Source organism: Phocoena phocoena, chromosome 4, assembly GCF_963924675.1.
Source record: "Phocoena phocoena chromosome 4, mPhoPho1.1, whole genome shotgun sequence".
NCBI classification, from domain to species: domain Eukaryota; kingdom Metazoa; phylum Chordata; class Mammalia; order Artiodactyla; family Phocoenidae; genus Phocoena; species Phocoena phocoena.
The window spans coordinates 68540029-68560089 of record NC_089222.1 but is presented as its reverse complement, the minus strand read 5'-3'; the positions used below and the strand labels follow the sequence as shown (position 1 = coordinate 68560089).

Sequence of the window (20061 nt, the reverse complement as noted above, 5' to 3'; positions counted from 1 at the left end):
CACAGCAGATGAAGGAGCAAGGTAAAAACCCACCAGACCAGACAAATGAAGAGGAAATAGGCAGTCTACTTGAAAAAGAATTCAGAGTAATGATAGTAAAGATGATCCAAAATCTTGGAGATATAATGGAGAAAATACAAGAAATATTTAACAAGGACCGAGAAGAACTAAAGAGCAAACAAACAATGATGAACAACACAATAAGAGAAAAGAAAAATTCTCTAGAAGGAATTAATAGCAGAATAACTGAGGGAGAAGAACGGATAAGTGACCTGGAAGATAAAATAGTGGAAACAACTACTGCAGAACCGAATAAAGAAAAAAGAATGAAAAGAACTGAGCACAGTCTAAGAACCTCTGGGACAACATTAAACACACCAGCATTCAAATTATAGGGGTCCCAGAAGAAGAAGAGAAAAAGAAAGGGACTGAGAAAATATTTGGAGAGATTATAGTTGTAAACTTCCCTAATATGGGAAAGGAAATAGTCAATCAAGTCCAGGAAGCACAGAGAGTCCCATACAGGATAAATCCAAGGAGAAACACACCAGGACATGTATTAATCAAACTAACAGAAATTAAATACAAAGAAAAAATATTAAAAGCATCAAGGGAAAAGCAACAAATAACATACAAGGGAATCCCCATAAGGTTAACAGCTGATCTTTCAGCAGAAACTCTGCAGGCCAGAAGGGTGTGGCAGGACATATTTAAAGTGATGAAAGGGAAAAACCTACAACCAAGATTACTCTACCCACCAAGGATCTCATGCAGATTCGATGGAGAAATTAAAATCTTTGCAGACAAGTAAAAGCTAAGAGAATTCAGCACCATGAAACCAGCTTTAAAACAAATGTTAAAGGAACTTCTCTAGGCAGAAACACAAGAGAAGGAAAAGATTCACAATAACAAACTCAAAACAATTAAGAAAATGGAAATAAGAACATACATATTGATAACTACCTTAAATGTAAATGGATTAAATGCTCCAACCAAAAGACACAGACTGGCTAATGAAAAAACAAAAAAAAAAAACAAGACCTGTTTTGTTTGACCTGAAAAAACAAAAAAAAAGCAAGACCTAGGGACACATACAGACTGAAAGTGAGGGGATGGAAAACAGATATTCCATGCAAATGGAAATCAAAAGGAAGCTGAAGTAGCAATTCTCATATCAGACAAAATAGACTTTTAAACAGAGTATTACAAGAGACAAAGAAGGACACTACATAATGATCAAGGGATCAATCCAAGAAGAAGATATAAAAATTGTTACCATTTATGCACACGACATAGGAGCACCTCAGTACAAAAGACAAATGCTAACAGCCAAAAAAGGGGAAATTGACAGTAACACAATCATAGTAGGGGACTTTAACATCCCACTTTCACCAATGGACAGATCATCCAAAATGAAAATAAATAAGGAAACACAAGCTTTAAATGACACATTAAACAAGATGGACTTAATTGATATTTATAGGACATTCCATCCAAAAACAACAGAATGCACTTCTTCTCAAGTGCTCATGGAATATTGTCCAGGATAGATCATATCATGTGTCACAAATCAAGCCCTGGTAAATTTAAGAAAATTGAAATAGTAGCAAGTATTTTTTCCAACCACACCACTATGAGACTAGATATCAATTACAGGAAAAAATATGTAAAAAATACAAACACATGGAGGTTAAACAATATGCTACTATATAACCAAGAGATCACTGAAGAAATCAAAAAGGAAATCAAAAAATACCTAGAAACAAGTGACCATGAAAACACGAAGACCCAAAACATACGGGATGCAGCAAAAGCAGTTCCAAGAGAGAAGTTTATAGCAATACAATCCTACCTCAAGAAACAAGAAAAATCTCAAATAAACAACCTAACTTTACACCGAAAGCAATTAGAGAAAGAAGAACAGAAAAAACCCAAAGTTAGCAGAAAGAAACAAATCTTAAAGATCATATCAGAAATAAATGAAAAATAACTTAAGGAAACAATAGTAAACATCAGTAAAACTAAAAGCTGGTTCTTTGAGAAGATAACAAAATCGATAAACCATTAGCCAGACTCATCAAGGAAAAAAGGGAGAACACTCAAAGCAATAGAATTAGAAATGAAAAAGGGGAAGTAACAACTGACACTGCAGAAATATAAAGGGTCATGAGAGATTACTATAAGCAACTATATGCCAATAAAATGGACAACCTGGAAGAAATGGACAAATTCTTAGAAAAGCACAACCTTCTGAGACTGAACCAGGAGGAAATAGAAAATATAAACAGACCAATCACAAGCAATGAAATTGAAACTGTGATTAAAAATCTTCCAACAAACAAAACCCAGGACCAGATAGCTTCACAGGTGAATTCTAGCAAGCATTTAGAGAAGAGCTAACACCTATCCTTCTCAAACTCTTCCAAAAATTACAGAGGAAGGAACCCTCCCAAACTCACTCTACAAGGCCACCATCACCCTGATATCAAAACCGGACAAAGATGTCACAAAAAAAGAAAACTACAGGTCAATATCACTGATGAACATAGATGCAAAAATCCTCAACAAAATACTAGCAAACAGAATACAACAGCACATTGAAAGGATCATACACCGTGATCAAGTGAGGTTTATCCCAGGAATGCAAGGGTTCTTCAATATATGCAAATCAATCAATGTGATAAACCATATTAACAAATCGAAGGATAAAAAACATATGATAATCTCAATAGATGCAGAAAAAGCTTTCGACAAAATTCAGCACACATTTATGATAAAAACCCTCCAGAAAGTAGTTATAGAGGGAATCTACCTCAACATAGTAAAGGCCATATATGAAAAACCCACAGTCAACATCATTCTCAATGGTGACAAACTGAAACCATTTCCACTAAGATCAGGAAAGAGACAAGGTTGTCCACTCTCACCACTATTATTCAACATAGTTTTGGAAGTTTTAGCCATAGGAATCAGAGAAGAAAAAGAAATAAAAGGAATCCAAATTGGAAAAGAAGAAGTAAAACTGTGACTGTCTGCAGATGACATGATACTATACATAGAGAATCCTAAAGAATGTATGAGAAAACTAGTAGAGCTAGTCCATGAATTTGGTACAGTAGCAGTATACAAAATTAATGCACAGAAATCACTTGCATTCCTATACACTAATGATGACAAATCTAAAAGAGAAATTAAGGAAACACTCCCATTTACCACTGCAACAAAAAGAATAAAATACTTAGGAATAAACCTACCTAAGGAGGCAAAAGACCTGTATACAGAAAACTATGACACTGATGAAAGATATTATAGATGATACAAACAGATGGAGAGATATACCATGTTCTCAGATTGGAAGAATCAACATTGTGAAAATGACTCTACTACCCAAAGCAATCTACAGATTCAACTCAATCCCTATCAAACTACCAATGGCATTTTTCACAGAACTAGAACAAAAAATTTCACAATTTGTATGGAAAACAAAAGACCTCAAATAGCCAAAGCAATCTTGAGAAAGAAAAACGGAGCTGGAGGAATCAGGCACCCTGGCTTTAGAATATACTACAAAGCTATAGTAATCAAGACAGTATGGTACTGACACAAAAACAGAAATATAGATCAATGGAAGAGGATGGAAAGCCCAGAGACAAACCCACACACATATGGTCACCTTATCTTTGATAAAGGAGGCAACAATGTACAATGGAGAAAAGACACACTCTTCAATAAGTGTTGCTGGGAAAACTGGACAGCTGCATGTAAAAGAATGAAATTAGAACACTCCCTAGCACCATACACAAAAATAAACTCAAAATGGATTAAAGACCTAAATGTAAGACCAGACACTATGAAACTCTTACAGGAAAACATAGGCAGAACACTCTGTGACATAAATCACAAGATCCTTTTTACCCACCTCACAGAGCAATAGAAATAAAAACAAAAATAAACAAATGGGACCTAATGAAACTTAAAAGCTTTTGCACAGCAAAGGAAACCATAAATAAGACAAAAAGGCAACTCTCAGAATGGGAGAAAATATTTGCAAATGAAGCAACTGACAAAGGATTAATCTCCAAAATATACAATCAGCTAATGCAGCTCAAAATCAGAAAGCAAACAACCCAATCCAAAAATGGGCAGAAGACCTAAATAGACATTTCTCCAAAGAAGCTATGCAGATTTCCAGCAAACAAATGAAAGGATGCTCAACATCGTTAATCATTAGAGAAATGCAAATCAAAACTACAATGAGATATCACCTCACACCATCAGAATGCCCATCATCAAAAAATCTACAAACAGTAGATGCTGGAGAAGGTGTGGAGAAAAGGGAACCCTCTTGCACTGTTGGTGGGAATGTAAATTGATAGAGCCACTATGGAGAACAGTATGGAGGTTCCTTAAAAACTAAAAATAGAACTACCATATGACCCAGCAATCCCACTACTGGGTATATGTACCTGAGAAAACCATAATTCAAAAAATACATGTACCACAATGTTAATTGCAGCTCTATATAAAATAGCCAGGACATGGAATCAACATAAGTATCCATCAACAGATGAATGGATAAAGAAGACATGGCACATATATAAAATGGAATATTACTCAGCCATAAAAAGAAATGAAGTTGATTTATCTGTATTGAGGTGGATGGACCTAGAGACTGTCATTCAGAGTGAAGCAAGTCAGAAAGAGAAAAACAAATACCATATGCGAACACATATACATGGAATCTAAAAAAACAAAAATGGTCTGAAGAACCTAGGGGTAGGACAGGAATAAAGACACAGATGTAGAGAATGGACTTGAGGACGTGGGGAGGGGGAAGGGTAAGCTGGGATGAAGTAAGAGAGTGGAATTGACATATATACCGTACCAAATGTAAAATAGATAGCTAGTGGGAAGCAGCACATAGCACAGGGAAATCAGCTTAGTGCTTTGTGGCCACCTAGAGGGGTGGGATAGTAAGGGTGGGATGGAAACACAAGAGGGAGGGGATATGGGGATATATGTATACATATAGCTGATTCATTTTGTTTTACAGCAGAAACTAACACACCATTGTAAAGCAATTATACTCCAATAAAGATGTTAAAAAATAAAATAAAATGGTAGTTGAAATAAATCTCTATGTGTATTTTAATTTATTTCTGAACTCTATTCTGTTCCATCTATCTTTTTGTTTACATGTGTCAGTACCAATTTTTATGCTTTTATATTGTCTTAATATATAGTAGTTTCGTGCCTCTTTAGTTGTTCTTTTTCAGAACTTCCTTTGACATTTTTGGCAGCTTTTTTGTTGGCAGTTGTGTTGGAGTTCTTTCATTTATATATATATTGAAATATACTCTGTTTAAAAGTAAGCTGCAATTATTATGAGACAGGGGAAAACTTTATGTCCAAGGTTGGGTTACACCTGGGACTGAAAATGATGTTTTGGAAAAGAAGAGCAAAGAGGACCAACAAAGGGAAGGAAACATAAATTTTCCAAAAAAACATCTACAAAACAAACAAACAAACAACCCAGAAGTACCCTGGAATAAAAGCATGCACTTGAATGTTGTAAGTTATTTCAGCAGCCAGCTAGTTTTGCAGGTCAGCATGTATTACCCTGGCTTTTAAGGGTTTGAGAAACATTATCAGTGTTCTGAGCTTAAACTGAAATCCTTGAACTTTCAGTACCTGTGAGCTTGCACCTAAAATTCCAGCTCCTGGCAGGCACTTTACCAGTCACAAGGAGCCAGCATTAATGAGTGCCCTGGCATGAAGCAGAACTTATAGAGAAGCTAACACGTTCTGAGAAAGACGGAGATAAACACAGACAGCAAACCACTATCTTTGAACCTCTTGTCCTTTAAGTTATGTCGAGATCCAGACTTCTAAGTGTCACTTCGATGGTCTCAAAAACAGGAATCTTGTGTTTGCCACTATTCCAGGTAACCATCTCTCTTTCTGGGAAAAGATTTTCAAAGCTACTACTCTAAGGATCTGATTTGTTATAGATTTGTGGTTTGGGCAACAATGACTCTGACAGTTAGAAGATTTCGTTTAAGAATGTGTTACCAGAATCTTAGGGCATTATATATATTGGTTAAACATACAGATAACAAAATGGTTTATGACCTTAGTCCTATGTCTTCTTTATTTAGTTCTATTGCTATTGAAATATGATGTGATCAATATTTTTTTAACTTTGTTATGCTGTAAAATTTTTAAAAGTCAGAAGTGTTATTGACATAAAATGCTGTGGCAGGATTAATTTAAGGTATGTTTACTGTTGCCCAAAGCCATACTTGAGGCTCAACAGTTTTTCAGTGCTGAACAGTGCAGACAGAACCATCTTAGAGTCTATTTTGATTCCTCTGCTCTAGTATCTCATTCTGACTAATCCCTGCATGTCTGTGTCTGTGTTTCTTGAATGCAACGTATCTGAAATATTTAGGTATGAAATATATTAAGACTTCACTCCTCATTTCTTGATAACTGCAAAGTCTGACATTGGAAGTGAGGTAGTAATAATGTAACACTGTGTACTTCTTGCTAGGGTTTCAAGGAAGTGACTTGAAAGTGAAATGCTGGCTTTATTTGTTTATCTGTGAAGCTGGATCCTAAATGATTTCATCTGCTCATAAATAAACTTTCTTTATGGACAAAATTTGAACGTTCATTTTCCTCTCAGTTAGTATGCAAGTCTATTTGCAGCATTCTAGCAAAAGAGAGTGCAACTCATTTTCTGTGCTTATAAATTGTTCATTACCACGCTCTCTGATGGCCAATTCATGACTCCATCTGTAACTCCACAAATCTCTTTACCCAGACAAACTTGGTGGAATAAATATGAGGTGCTGAAGAAGATGAGTTTGGGATTAAGGGGGGAAAAAACGTATCTCACGCAAAATTTCCAAGTCTATGATTTTAAATTTTGTAACTTCTTACTTGTATTGATATTTGTATGTAGGGTCCAGGAAAATAAATACTTCACAGACCTCATCAACACAATGTTTAGGGCTACATATAAATAATATTCAACAAGTTTTCTCATTGTACATGAAAATGGTCTCAGTTCAAGAGAAAGACAAACCTATAAGCAAGTACTCTAGATAGGAGTACTTTCTTTCCTCTGTGACGTGAGTTATTGTAACCTATAAGGCTCGACACAGAGGATAAGAAAATTGTGTTAGAATACTTATGGTTTGGGTCTTTTAAAACAAAGCAATCAAGGTTATTAGTTTTCCCCTCTTCTTTGATAAAGATAAAAATGTAAATCTCAACAGGAATGTCAATGGATCTTAGGTTGACCTTAGCCTTAGAGCAGGTTAAAATCACTCCCTCCTTCGTTCATGTATTTAATATCCACTAATGCTAAGGGAATGGACTTCAGTTTTCATGTAGGGAACTTGATTCCTTTGCGTGAAAATAATATTCACAAGTAATGAAACTCGTTCCTCTAGCTAAAATGTGAAAACAAAGAAAAATGCAAGGTGCACAAAAGCTCTTTAGATAAAGCAAAATCTGCCTATAGAAAAAACAAAATGTTTTCACACCCACCTATGGCGGTGTGTAGGATAGGAATCTGGCTCCCAGTATATATCTCCTGTCACTGCTGAGCTGGAGAATCTACCCAGAGACTTTTTTCAATTACAGTTCTTTGCACCAATAGACTCTGCTGCGGAGCTTTTAATTAAAACAGAAAAACAAGCAAAATGATATAAACACACATTGTCTCTAGGCACTGTATTAAAGGGTTAGACATGAAATGTTTTGATTTCATTGTTCTAAACATGTGTTTTAGTTGGTGCTATCGGACTCACCATGTGAAGAAAATGAAATGTAAGTAAATAGCAAGAGGCTCCATGGTTCTATTCAGCATTTTCAAAATTCAAAGAATAAAAATATCTCAAGTCATTTGAGAAGCCCCAACTGAGTTTCAAATGATCATTATTATCATGCAAGAAAAATAAAAAGTAAATTGCTTTTAAATGCAAATGGCTCAATTTTTCTAAAAGCAGAAAATATGCACTTTCATTGTGATCAGCTTTGTTAAATAAATAAGGGGCCTAATTGATTTCTAGGTATTTTTGCTCACTGAATTCTCCACACTTGAAGTTTTAAGTGTCCTTTAAGTTCATGAAAGAATCATGACTTCCTCTATGACTCCATCCACATGTATAACTCACAGGGATGATGGGAGACAGTTTTCTGGGTAATTTGGTTTCAAATATAAGCAAACTACCAAAGATCTAACCTGTATTATGTGTACCTTTCAAAGTGCTTTTGATATGTTATGTGAATAATTGACACTATTTTCTCACTTTTCGTACTGTAGGCTTAATTCTTCTCAGAATTCTATTCGGGAGATGGGGAGAAGGTGCCATTAATAAAGCTGCTGATGATTAACGATAACTGTAATGTACTGAGACTTCGTGCAAGTGTCAGAAAGCACTTCTGCCAAGCCCTATCTTCTCCTGGGAGCAGCCCTCACTGCCAGCTAGCTGTTTTTATCATTGACTGTTACCCTCAAGGCCGGGGTCTCTGGGCATTGTCTCCAGATTATGAGGCCATGCTGGGTGGGGTGCTTTCCTTGGCCCTGGAATCCTTCACCAATTTCTGATGGATCATCCCATTATTGATCATCTGCTTATTAAATGTGTGCCACTCTTTCAGCTACTGCATGGCTCTCCATTGCTGTTTCTTTACCTTGATTTTGGACTTGCTTTTTTCTCTGTCTTCTGGTGTTGGTGACATAATGGACTTTTGACTATTGGTGTGCTTACCTAACTTTGGACCTCATGGCTGTCTCATCTTGCCCTTTCATCTTCTGCCCTTGACCCAGAATAATAGAATAAAGAAATTCATAATTGGAAAGGATCAGAAATGTTGAATCTAATTCCCTAATCAACATGACAGGAGAACATGGTATTGAGGAACTTTATAAGCTAACTTTAGAGTCACTGAGGCTACTGGCCTTTTTTTTGGGTGAAGAAATTGAGGCCCAAAGAGAGGAAAAAATTAACTGCAGGACTTAAATTAGTACTTAGGTACAAACTTTTTGACTACATCATTTTGCATGTAAAATGTCTGTTATATTAGTCATTATTTAATATCATTGCTTTTGAATAAAAACAAGAAACCACCTCAAATATAATGCAAATTAACAGAAAATTAAGACAGAGAAGGCAAGAAAGTGGCTGATTTTGTGGAGAGGTCATATAAGGTAAGGAAATGTATTGAAGGTAGACACAATATTTCAAATATTTTGCCAACACAGGAAGGTGTTTGTGGGATCTATTATTAGTTCTATTTACATTTTTTTCCCAGCACAAGACTAATTTTTTTCTGCTCTAACCCGATCAATTTATTTATTTATTTATTTTAACATCTTTATTGGAGTATAATTGCTTTACAATGGTGTGTTAGTTTCTGCTGTATAACAAAGTGAATCAGCTATTCATATACATATATCCCCATATCTCCTCCCTCTTGCGTCTCCCTCCCACCCTCCCTATCCCACCCCTCTAGGTGGTCACAAAGCACCGAGCTGATCTCCCTGTGCTATGCGGCTGCCAATCAATTTATTTTTATAACTGCATGTTTAGTATAAACAATGCATTGCTAGACTTTTTGTGTATAATTTAGATATTATAAGTAATTTAGTGTATGAAATCAAACACGTCAGAGTCCCTCTGAAAAATTACACCTTTAATCTTTTCCCTTTCCCAGAAATAACCACGTACACTGATGTACATGTATGTACATAAATAGGATATTTTACAAAACATAAATCAAATCATAAGCATATGGGATTCTGTAAATGAATTGCATTAATACATTGCTGATGATAGTCTACCATATTACCTGGTTTGGGGAAGTTAAGTATTTTGTTCAAGATTAAACAAGTAAAAGGCAGAGCTTGCATCTGGGCCTATGACTGATTCCTGAGCCGGGGATTTTCACTACAAATCCACACTGCACGTCCAATATTTAGATAAAATTACACACCTGGTGAAATACCTAGGGGTACACAATCCAACCATCCTTTTGGGTACTGCACAATTTACCCACCCCAGATTAATTAGGTCAGGCCACTGGTCTCTGGATGATATGATTTGGCACCTGTCCCTCTCCCAAATTATTGTAGCTAAATTGCATTCCGGCTTCTGTTAAGAGTAATTTTTACAGAAAGGACCCATGAAATTTATTATTGCATTTATTCTAAGAGTACTGTGAGAAACATTGTTCCTGTTGTTAAAGACAACCTCTTTATGAAGCCCCATAGTTTGAATTTGTCTCTCATTTCTATAGCTGGAATAGTTGTGCATTTGGTGAATAATGCTGCCTGTTTTTATTCATTTTAGAGAATACTATATAACCAATTCTCTCTTTCATCCTATTAATTGCTAGAAAGCTTAGATTTACTACATTCAGTTTACAAACTGATCTCACTTTTGGCTTATTCTCTTTGTCTGCTACGCTCTGTGCTCTCATTTCTAATTTTTTTTGTATTTTTAATATTTTCTTAAAGCATTTTGGAACACAGAATATTTAATCCATTCAGGCAGTAGTCCACATAGTAATATGAGGCTAGAGATGAATTTTACTCTCCCCAGTTACAATGCTGCATGGTGGTAAGAGACATGAACTCCACAGCCAGACCATTTGGGTTTAAAGCCTGCCTCTGCCACTTCCAGCCACAGGGTCAGAAAAAGGAAGTAAAGTAAATAAGTTTGGATAATTGTTAGCACTTGAAAAAAATATTGAGTGGCTCAATAAGAGCCACTCAATAATTGACACTTATTGAGTGTCAAAAAGAAATGACATAAGGTAGTTAATATTTAGAATTGACATTTTAATAAGTATATGGTCTATTTTGAAATGTAAAGGAGAGAAGCAGAGATTTATATATGGAGGAAGATAAAGCAATCCATACTTTTTTCTGGTCATAAGCTTAGATTTCAAGACTCAAAACCAAGAACCTTGAGCTGTTTTATTGAGCCAGGACACCAGGAGTATTTCTCTACATACATCTTTAAAGTGGGATAATACATTTTAAAGATTTTTTGTATTTATAATATACTATGTAAAAATTTTATGACTACAAAAGTGATGTATGTACATTATAAAAATTCAAAGAATATAGAAATACTGAAAATATAAAGTTCCTCACAATACCACCTTCAAAAGAAGCAAGCATTGTTAGTAATTTGGTATATATGTATACATACTAACTGTATAATACCTATGTAGTGAGATCATTGTATTTACATGAAAGAAAATATACAAAGTAGAATTGAGCTCTCTGTATTATTTTGTTTAATTATAAATATCAATCTATATTCTCTTTGATGAATGGATAATATTCCTTTATAAGGATGTTCCATTAATTATCTTTATAATCCTTTATTGATGATCACTTGTTTTAGGATGTTTTTGAAATTTATACTTCAGTTGCCATTTTCCCCCCTGCCGTTTATACCTATATACTTGGCTAAACCCTCTAGGTGCACACACACAAAAAAATCTTGTCGTCTGGGTGACTGACGTTTGTCTTAAATGTTTGTGGTAAAATTTTTAAGTTGATACTTCACATATGTTAAAAAGTCATTTCTGACTAGTATAATAATAAACATGACACACTGCTTCCTTAGAGATGCTGAGAGCAATAAATTAGCTGACATTTAAAAATGCTTTCAAGCTGAAAAGTGCTAAGTATTATTTTAACAATGGCCGAAGAAAACATGATTAAGTACAGCTCTATCTCAGAAGTTTATCAGGCTGTGATGAACGGTTTTCCACTATTTAATGCTAGAATACTTGAACAGCGGCCCATACACTAAGGTGTGAAAAAAGTCCATCAGCAAGCGTACATTTAGTGCCCGTGTCTGATATAGTGAGGGACTCTGGAATGAATAGCACTTGAGTGTCTATCCCTGGGGAGTTAAACCTCCTGAAAATTACACTGTGAACTTTGTTTTTGCATCATCTTTTTAACCTAAACCCAGGAATGACTGAGTTGTGCCTAGATACAAATATGGTTTAACCATCCTAATGGAAGATCAACTTCTAACTCCTTGGTAAATGGTATGTGTGACCACACACACCCATTTTACTTTTATTCTAATTTTTTTCTCCAACCACTCTACAGGCCTGGTTTAGTAATATCTTCCTTACCAAGATATTAAAGGATAATAGAGATTATGAAATTTCCCTGGAGAATTTACATTTTGAAAAACTCTAGGTCTCTGAATAAACAGAATACTGCAATGGTTATCTGCCTAATGCCTAACACCCATGACATGTTAGCCCCGAAAAGTTAGTCACTACCTTCTCAATGCACAACAGTATTCGTAACTCTAGAATCAAGCCTATTACAGTGCAATTATCTGCTTACATATACGACAGTCTCACATTTACCTGTATTCTCAGTGCCTTAAATGAAGTGGACATTCAGTAAACATTTGTGTAATTATGGGGGGTGCAGTGGGTAGGTGATTGTTGAGGAAATAAGTGTGGTCAGAACAAATACTACAGTCCAGAAGAATAATCCTTGTCCCTCTAGAGGTCCAGCACTAACTGCTCTTCCTTTATTACCAGGTGCACAAACTATAAAGATCAGTACACAAATGGCTGGTATATCTGGTAAGGACACCCTCAATTTGTGTTATAAAACCTTTAGTGGTATATGACACTCCTTTTCCTAAATAATTGAGATGGAATATGAAATCATAGAGCATAAGAAAACTTTAGGGACCATGTGGATCAACAGAAACATCACTTTCAGGTTGTTGGCCAGTGTTTACTTAAACACTTCCTATGACAGGGAACTTACTTTTTTTTTTTTTTTTTTTTGCGGTAAGCGGGCCTCGCACTGTTGTGGCCTCTCCCGTTGCGGAGCACAGGCTCTGGACGCGCAGGCTCAGCGGCCATGGCTCACGGGCCCAGCCGCTTCGCAGCATGTGGGATCTCCCCGGACCGGGGTACGAACCCGTGTCCCCTGCATCGGCAGGCGGACTCTCAACCACTGTGCCACCAGGGAAGCCCGGGAACTTACTATTTTTAAGAATAATAGTTTATTCCCAAGTTGGATATTTTTAAAGGTAAAATCATTGTTCTTTATCTTGAAATCTCCCAAAATGACTCCTCCACTGATTTCAGTTCTGACCCTAAAAGCCATTCAGAATATGACAAAAAAGGATTGTTATAACTTCCTAAACCTTGGCTTCTGTATTTTCAAAACTAAACATTACCAGTTCTCTCAATTAGATGGTTAGCTCCTCAAAGACAGAGACCCTGTCTTGTCAACCTGTGAATCCCCAGCTCCAACATCTAAAATCTATTTGGTCACTTACGTACTAGTTGAATGAATGAATGGATGGCTGAATGGAAGGAATAATGGATGAATGAGTTAAGGAATCAAGATGCTGCTCTTTTGAACAGCTCTCCAATTTCTAAAGAGAAAACAGTTAAGATTACCTGGCAAGACTGACCCCCTCTAAGCTCAGAGAACATTCCAGAGTCAGTGAAAATGTATGAGTGGTGGTGGGAGATTGCTTAAGGAATTTGGCCTCCCAGATTGCTTGTAACCGGTCTTGTTGCATTTTTGCCCCTTTCCGGGAAGTAGCAGGAGCTCTTTAACTTCCCAGAATGCTCCACCTCACTCCTCCCTTTCTTCTTCTGACATAAGGTTCTTGCTGCTGATTTTCCTGGTGGCTCTTCTCTGTGGAGCAGTGCTCTCCTGCCTCCAGTGCTGGCTGAGGAAACTCCAAAATGGTCCCCGAAGATGCACCATGGCTGTTTTTGCTGTTGGAGACTTGGACCCTGTTTATGGTAAGCTGTCTACACACTTCTAGACTTCCTCTTTAGAAACCTTATAGTTTTGTGTGGGTTGAAAATCTAATCTATGAAAAGCAGATTTATAAACATAGAACAAGACATGGTTTATTGAAGACTCAAAGGCATGCACTGGGGAGAGAGTCTAAATGAGAAAACTTCTGAAGAAAAAGACCCCGAAAGAAAAAAAAAAAAAGTGTCCTGGGGAAGTGACTCAGAGTTGAGTATGGGGATAGAACCTAAACATGTCATTCAGTCAACAAGCAGAAGGGAAAAGATACACAGGGCTGGACACTCCAAGTAAATGGTAAGGCTTAGGGTACAGAAGAGCATCTCTGGGATTTTAATATCCATCTATCCTACCCCGTGTTCATAGTCTCATTTACAAAGCTCTCCATGTCTCACTTACCTGCAGTAATATTGAACAACAATTTACAGATTGTCTGCTGCCACTGCAGAGCCTGAAATACTGGAATTGGACAGGCGAGTGTCAATACTCATGTCCTTTCTCCCCAGACATATTGGCAGCATCCTGATCTTGTCTGCTCCCAAACCCCACCCCCCAAACCATGCCTTTCCTATTATTTTCCACTCTCCGTTAAGAGGTATGAAATGGAGGAAAGTATGGTCTTGAGTTATGTGTAATTGCTAGCCTCAGCTGTAAATAGAAAAATGACAATTTTCTGATTTCTGGGAAGTGACAATTGCTAGCTTATTTCTTCATGTTAAGCAGTGTCCTCATCCAGAGACCGTCTGTTATGAAACTTTCCTGTTAAGGCACTGCATTGTATACTACAGTTGCCTCAAGAGTGCTTGGTAGAGATTAACAGCTGCCCTTCAGAAACTTGGATCAGCATAAGATTTTCAACAGAGCAGGAGATGTCCTGGAAAAACTAACAGCTAAATAGGAAGTGGGGTAAAAATAAACTAAAATGTTTTAATATCAAAATTCAGTACTTTTTTTTTTTTTTTTTTTTTTTTATGGTACGCGGGCCTCTCACCGCTGTGGCCCCTCCCGCCGCGGAGCACAGGCTCCGGACGCGCAGGCTCAGCAGCCATGGCTCACGGGCCCAGCCGCTCCGCGGCATGTGGGATCTTCCCAGACCGAGGCACGAACCCGTGTCCCCTGCATGGGCAGGCGGACTCTCAACCACTGCGCCACCAGGGAAGCCCATCTGTGTTGTAACATTAGTAAGGATAATGATTAAATCATTACTTAACCATTAAGATAGGATAGTTTGGGAAATACTATTGTAAATAAAAGAAAATGCATCATACTCTTAGCATAATACAGCTCTTGCTATATAGTAATAATGCTAATACTATTATCACTACTAATAATAGTGACAATCAATTTTAATGTGCGTCAGGCTTTGTTTTAAGCACTTTACATTCATTTAGCCTTGTTTTTATAAATGTAGATACCATCACTAGATTTTTATGGCACAACAGCAAACTGAGGTGTAAAAAAATTGTGTAATAACCTAGGAGTAGATTATTCAATTAAATAAATAACCCCTTAAGAAAAGTGTTGAACCAGGAGGTGAGATTTATATTCTAAATATGGTCCCACCCTTCACATATTATAATAATATTTGAATTATTATATTATGGAAATTCATGATTCTAAATAAATAGAATGCACTCCAAAGTAATAATTTTGAGTAATCTACATATGGATTCCAGTGAAGCAGCTATTGCCTGATATGTAACTACTCTTGGAATCATTTTGATAATTGTGCCATGTTCTTTGGAATCTTCTCAATGGTATTGAATCTTAATCCTTTAAGAAAGAGATCAGCACATTTTTTATATTAAAGGCCAAAATGTTTGACTTTGCAAGTGTGTGGGGATGACTCACTTCTGCAATTATAGTAGAAAAAGCAGCCAGAGACAATATGCAAATGAATGGACATGTCTGTGCTATTTCAATTTAATATACAAAAACAGTCAAAGAGCCAGATTTAGTTTAAGGGTGTAGTTTCTTTTTTAAAGGTGAATTTATGGCTGTTATTATTGTTTTGGGAAGAAGAAGCCAAATCATTCCCAGAAAGGTAAAGACCCTTATGAATAAAAGAAAAAGTATAAAGAGAGAAATGGTTATAAAATATTACTGTTAATTTCCTGTGTGACTCAAAAACAGTCTTTCAAGCCAATACTAATAGAAGACTTCCCAAAGAACTGTTGGAATAAGTGCATGATCTCTCAAGGTGATCAGTTTCAGGAAGAAAATGTTTGCTTTTTGATATATAATGGCTTGTAGTGTGCATAATCTAAAGTCAAGAGCTTTGATTTCAAATTTTTCAATTTGAGAATTTAAAAATTGAAAACTTTTCACAGCTTGATATTTTTACTATTTATCATAGAGATGTTGAAATTAATTAATTGCGTGAGTTGCAGTTTACAGAGTATACATATAAAATAATGAAGTTCAGAGGTAATACTTTAACGTTTCTAGTGATATTTGCATATCTCATGATGGAAGCATTAGCTAAAATGCCATTAGTGTTTACAGGAATCTTGTCTTCTGATCTTCCAAAAGGGATATTTCTTCTAGTTTCAGCTGTTAAGTTGTAGGTGCTTCTTTATGGCTTAGTCAATGATGGTCTAATCGGTTCATGAGAGCAAATTTTCTTGCTGTAATGACTAAACTACCGTGGCAGAGAGTGATATGGTTGTAAATTTTTTCTCAAGGGAACAAACAATTTTCTGTTGCTCCAGTGATCCAAGAAATGCCAGATTTTATTAGGCCGTTCATGTGCTTCTGTTTTATGCTGACTAGAAAGATTATGCCTCCACCTTTCTCTTTCCAGGGACAGAAGCAGCTGTGAATCCAACTGGAATTGGAATGCACCTTCAAACTCAAAATCCTGAATTGTATCATGTTCCATGTTTTGGTGCTTTAGGCCCCCCACCTCCATATGAAAAAAATTCTAAAATCAAGCTGATTTTAGATCTGGATGATTAATTGAAACTCTTAGAAATATTTTTAATTCCAAAACATAAAATTTAAGAACAGTTCTTTCATTTAGTGGGAATTCCTAGAGATCAATTAATGTAGTCTAAAAAAGGACAAATAGACAAAAGCATAAATGTAGGAAAAGAATTTGGAGCATGGAGATGTCACCGTAGTAAATTGGTGGACTCTTGGTATGTCACTGCTGCTTTATACTTTTATGCTCCTAATCAAGTTTCTCCATGTACTCAAATAGGCAATACTTAACTCAAGGAGTGGCTTCCATTAAGTTTAGGATTTTGCTGTCGTACACATCACAAATTTTTCTGCCTCAATCTCTATTTTAATTTGACCTCTTCCCTAGTATGGAGTCAATAAAATTATCATAATTTAACAGTGACCCAAATAGAGATGCATACATGTCCAGACCCAGAACCAGAAAGAGAATATTTGAATTAGGGTGAGGGGAGAGAGTAGGAAGAAGGACCATTTGGAGTTGAAGGGTGAAGGATGAATGAAGAGGAAGATTAAAAGTTCAAGGAGTTGTATGTCACAGCCTGAGAAGGGAGAAAGTGTTGATTGAAGCTGAAGGAGACTACTTAAGCTGTGAGGCACATGTAATCCCACAGTGTGGAGAAGCAGAGGCTCCCATTTTATGTGAGTGAGTGCAGACTCCAGAGCCCAAGACCGGTGCCTCAAGGCTTGGCATTTCTTAGCAAACCATGGTAAGAACCCTTGGCATAGATATCAGTATTCCCATTGAGGACTCTAACTACAGAAGTAGCAGTGAGATATCATCAAGTGACATTTTTGCAGTGGCCACGAGCAAGGGGTCCAGGAAAAGACATCCGTGGCAGACGCCATATGGTCTTTGTTGAACAGAATGGTTGACATTTTCACTTGTTAGTCTAATATACCTTTCAAATTTAACTTTGACCAAGCTTATCTCCTAATATCTTCGCAAACATGTTTATCCAAACCTTTCCTATCTTAATTGATGGTAATAGCAAGCTTCCAGGTGCTCAGACCAAATAACCTGAGCCTTGAGTTTTCCGTTTATGTGACTTCCTACATCAGGAAATGCCTTAGCTTGGCTCTACCTTCAGAATAGTTCTAGATTCTAAACATTTCTTATGCCATCTCTGGTGTGAGCCATGTACTGTCAGTTCTTCCCTGAATTACTGTAATAGCATCTAAATGGGTCTGTTTGCTCTCAGCTTTGCCCTCCTATATTCTATTTCCAACACAGTAACTAGAGTAGGATTCTTATAGCATAAGGAGGATCATGTTCCTTAACTAAACTCCAATGACAACATATCTCACTCAGAAAATGACAAAAGTCCTTGACACATGGCCCTAGAGGATCCATATGCCTCTCAGTTCTCCTTTCTAGTGACTCTCACCCTTACTCATTTGCTCCAGGAACCCTGCCCTCAAACCTGCCGGGCTGTACCCAACCCCCATTTGACCTTTCCAGCCTTAGCGCTTTCTGTTCCTTTTGCCTGCAAAACTCTTCTCCCGGATATCAACATTGCTTCACGCCTTCACCTCCTGTAAGTCTTTGTTTGAAAGTCACTTTTTCAGTGAGGTCTGCCCTGATTACCCTACTTTAAATTGCAATTTCTCCCAACCCTAGCACTTTCACCTCCTTGTCTCAGGTACACTACTCCTTTTCGCATAACATCTATTGTCTTCTACTTATCATCTTCTACTATACTGCATAGTAAAATTCGATTTATAATCTGCTGTCAGCCTTCCCTTACTAGAACATAAATCCATGAAGGAGGGATCTTTGTATTATACACTAATTTATATCCCAAGCCCCTAAAACAGCCTGGCACTTATTATGTATTCAAACAATTTTATAAGTAAAGCTCACTAGTTCTCAAAAGTTCCAAAAATAACTGGATGGGAATTTGATGAGAATGAAGCCTTACAAAAGTGACTGTGACTAAGAGCCAGGGACAGCTGACAGTGCTGTATAACTTTAAGTTATACATGGTAGATTGAACATGTCCATTCTCTTCTTAAACCCACGAAGATTATAGTAAAGGAGTAAAAGGGCTTTTTAATTCACAAGAACAAAGAGAGTGGCAAGAAGATGATGAAGAAAATTAGCAACAAGTTTTAGTACATGGAAAGATGTCTAAGATAGATAAAGATAGATAAATCATAACTGACTGGGGTTTCAAGTTTCTCCGCTATACTAAAGGACCTATGGAAAGAAACTGAGAATAATCAAACAAATTCCTGCTGAACCAATGCAGAAATGCCCAAGAGTTAGAGGCAAGAGAGGTGAAGAGAATTTTGGGAATGATGATGAACTTCATCTACAGGAAGATAGCATTGAAGCAGCCCAGAGAAAAGCCAGTTCCAATCAGAACATGACAGTGAATAGCTATAAGAGAGTAAGAGGTAAGATTAAGGAAAAAATCTGTAATGAAAATGTGGTGATAAACTAACGATTGGTAAATGGAAAGTGAAGAAACTGAAAAAACAAGGTGATTATAAATCTATGAAAAACAAAAGTTGGATTAACCGCCCAAATGGTTAAGTTGTGAATAATGTAAATAATTGATGTTGAATTATAAAATGAGGGTTATTCATATTGACAGTGTAGGCAGAGGAGGAAAGTTTGGATGAGGGTTAGGGTTAGAAAGTAAATCCTAATCTCAGATTGTGTGGAATCAATGAATAATATCTAAATTTTTTTTAAAAATCAAGAAATAGTAATAAAGTACATCATGTGGAAATATCATAAATATCTGAAACAAAATGCCCAAGAGTTGAAAATTATTTCCTCAAGAAATAGTATTTGGAGATAATGCTGTGTGGGAACAGGTAGAGCAGAGATGTGTGGATTTTCATCATGAACCTATAGTGCTATTTGACTTTTAAAACTAAATGCAAGTGTTACTTTAATAAAAATGAGGTTAAACAAATAAAGGTTTGGCAGATTTATACTTTGCAGTTGCAAACAAACAGAGGAAATCATATCACAAGGAAAAATGTTAAACATAAATGTCTTTAGGTGGTGGGGCTACAGGTGATTTTATTTTTGATTCACTTTTTTAGATTTTTCTAATTGCTCAGTAACGTGTACATTACTTTTATAATTGAAAATCTCAGCAAAATTCTGTTTTAAAAAAGCACAAAACACTGCCTTCCTTTAATAGATGAGAAAAATGGGCTTTGGAAGCATAACTGACCACGCAAGGTACATAGCTAAGTAGTGTGAGACAAAATTAGAGACTATTTGATCTTTTAAT

General features: G+C 36.4%; 1 protein-coding gene across 1 annotated transcript; it reads left to right on the top strand.

The window, feature by feature from the left end:
• The first annotated feature begins 5870 nt into the window (after positions 1–5870).
• Positions 5871–16804, top strand: TMEM207 (transmembrane protein 207). Its single transcript, XM_065875835.1, has 5 exons — positions 5871–5945; positions 7802–7839; positions 12601–12645; positions 13691–13833; positions 16650–16804. The coding sequence occupies exons 1-5, from the start codon at positions 5871–5873 to the stop codon at positions 16802–16804; spliced, it is 456 nt and encodes a 151-aa protein (XP_065731907.1).
• Positions 16805–20061: the final 3257 nt, after the last annotated feature.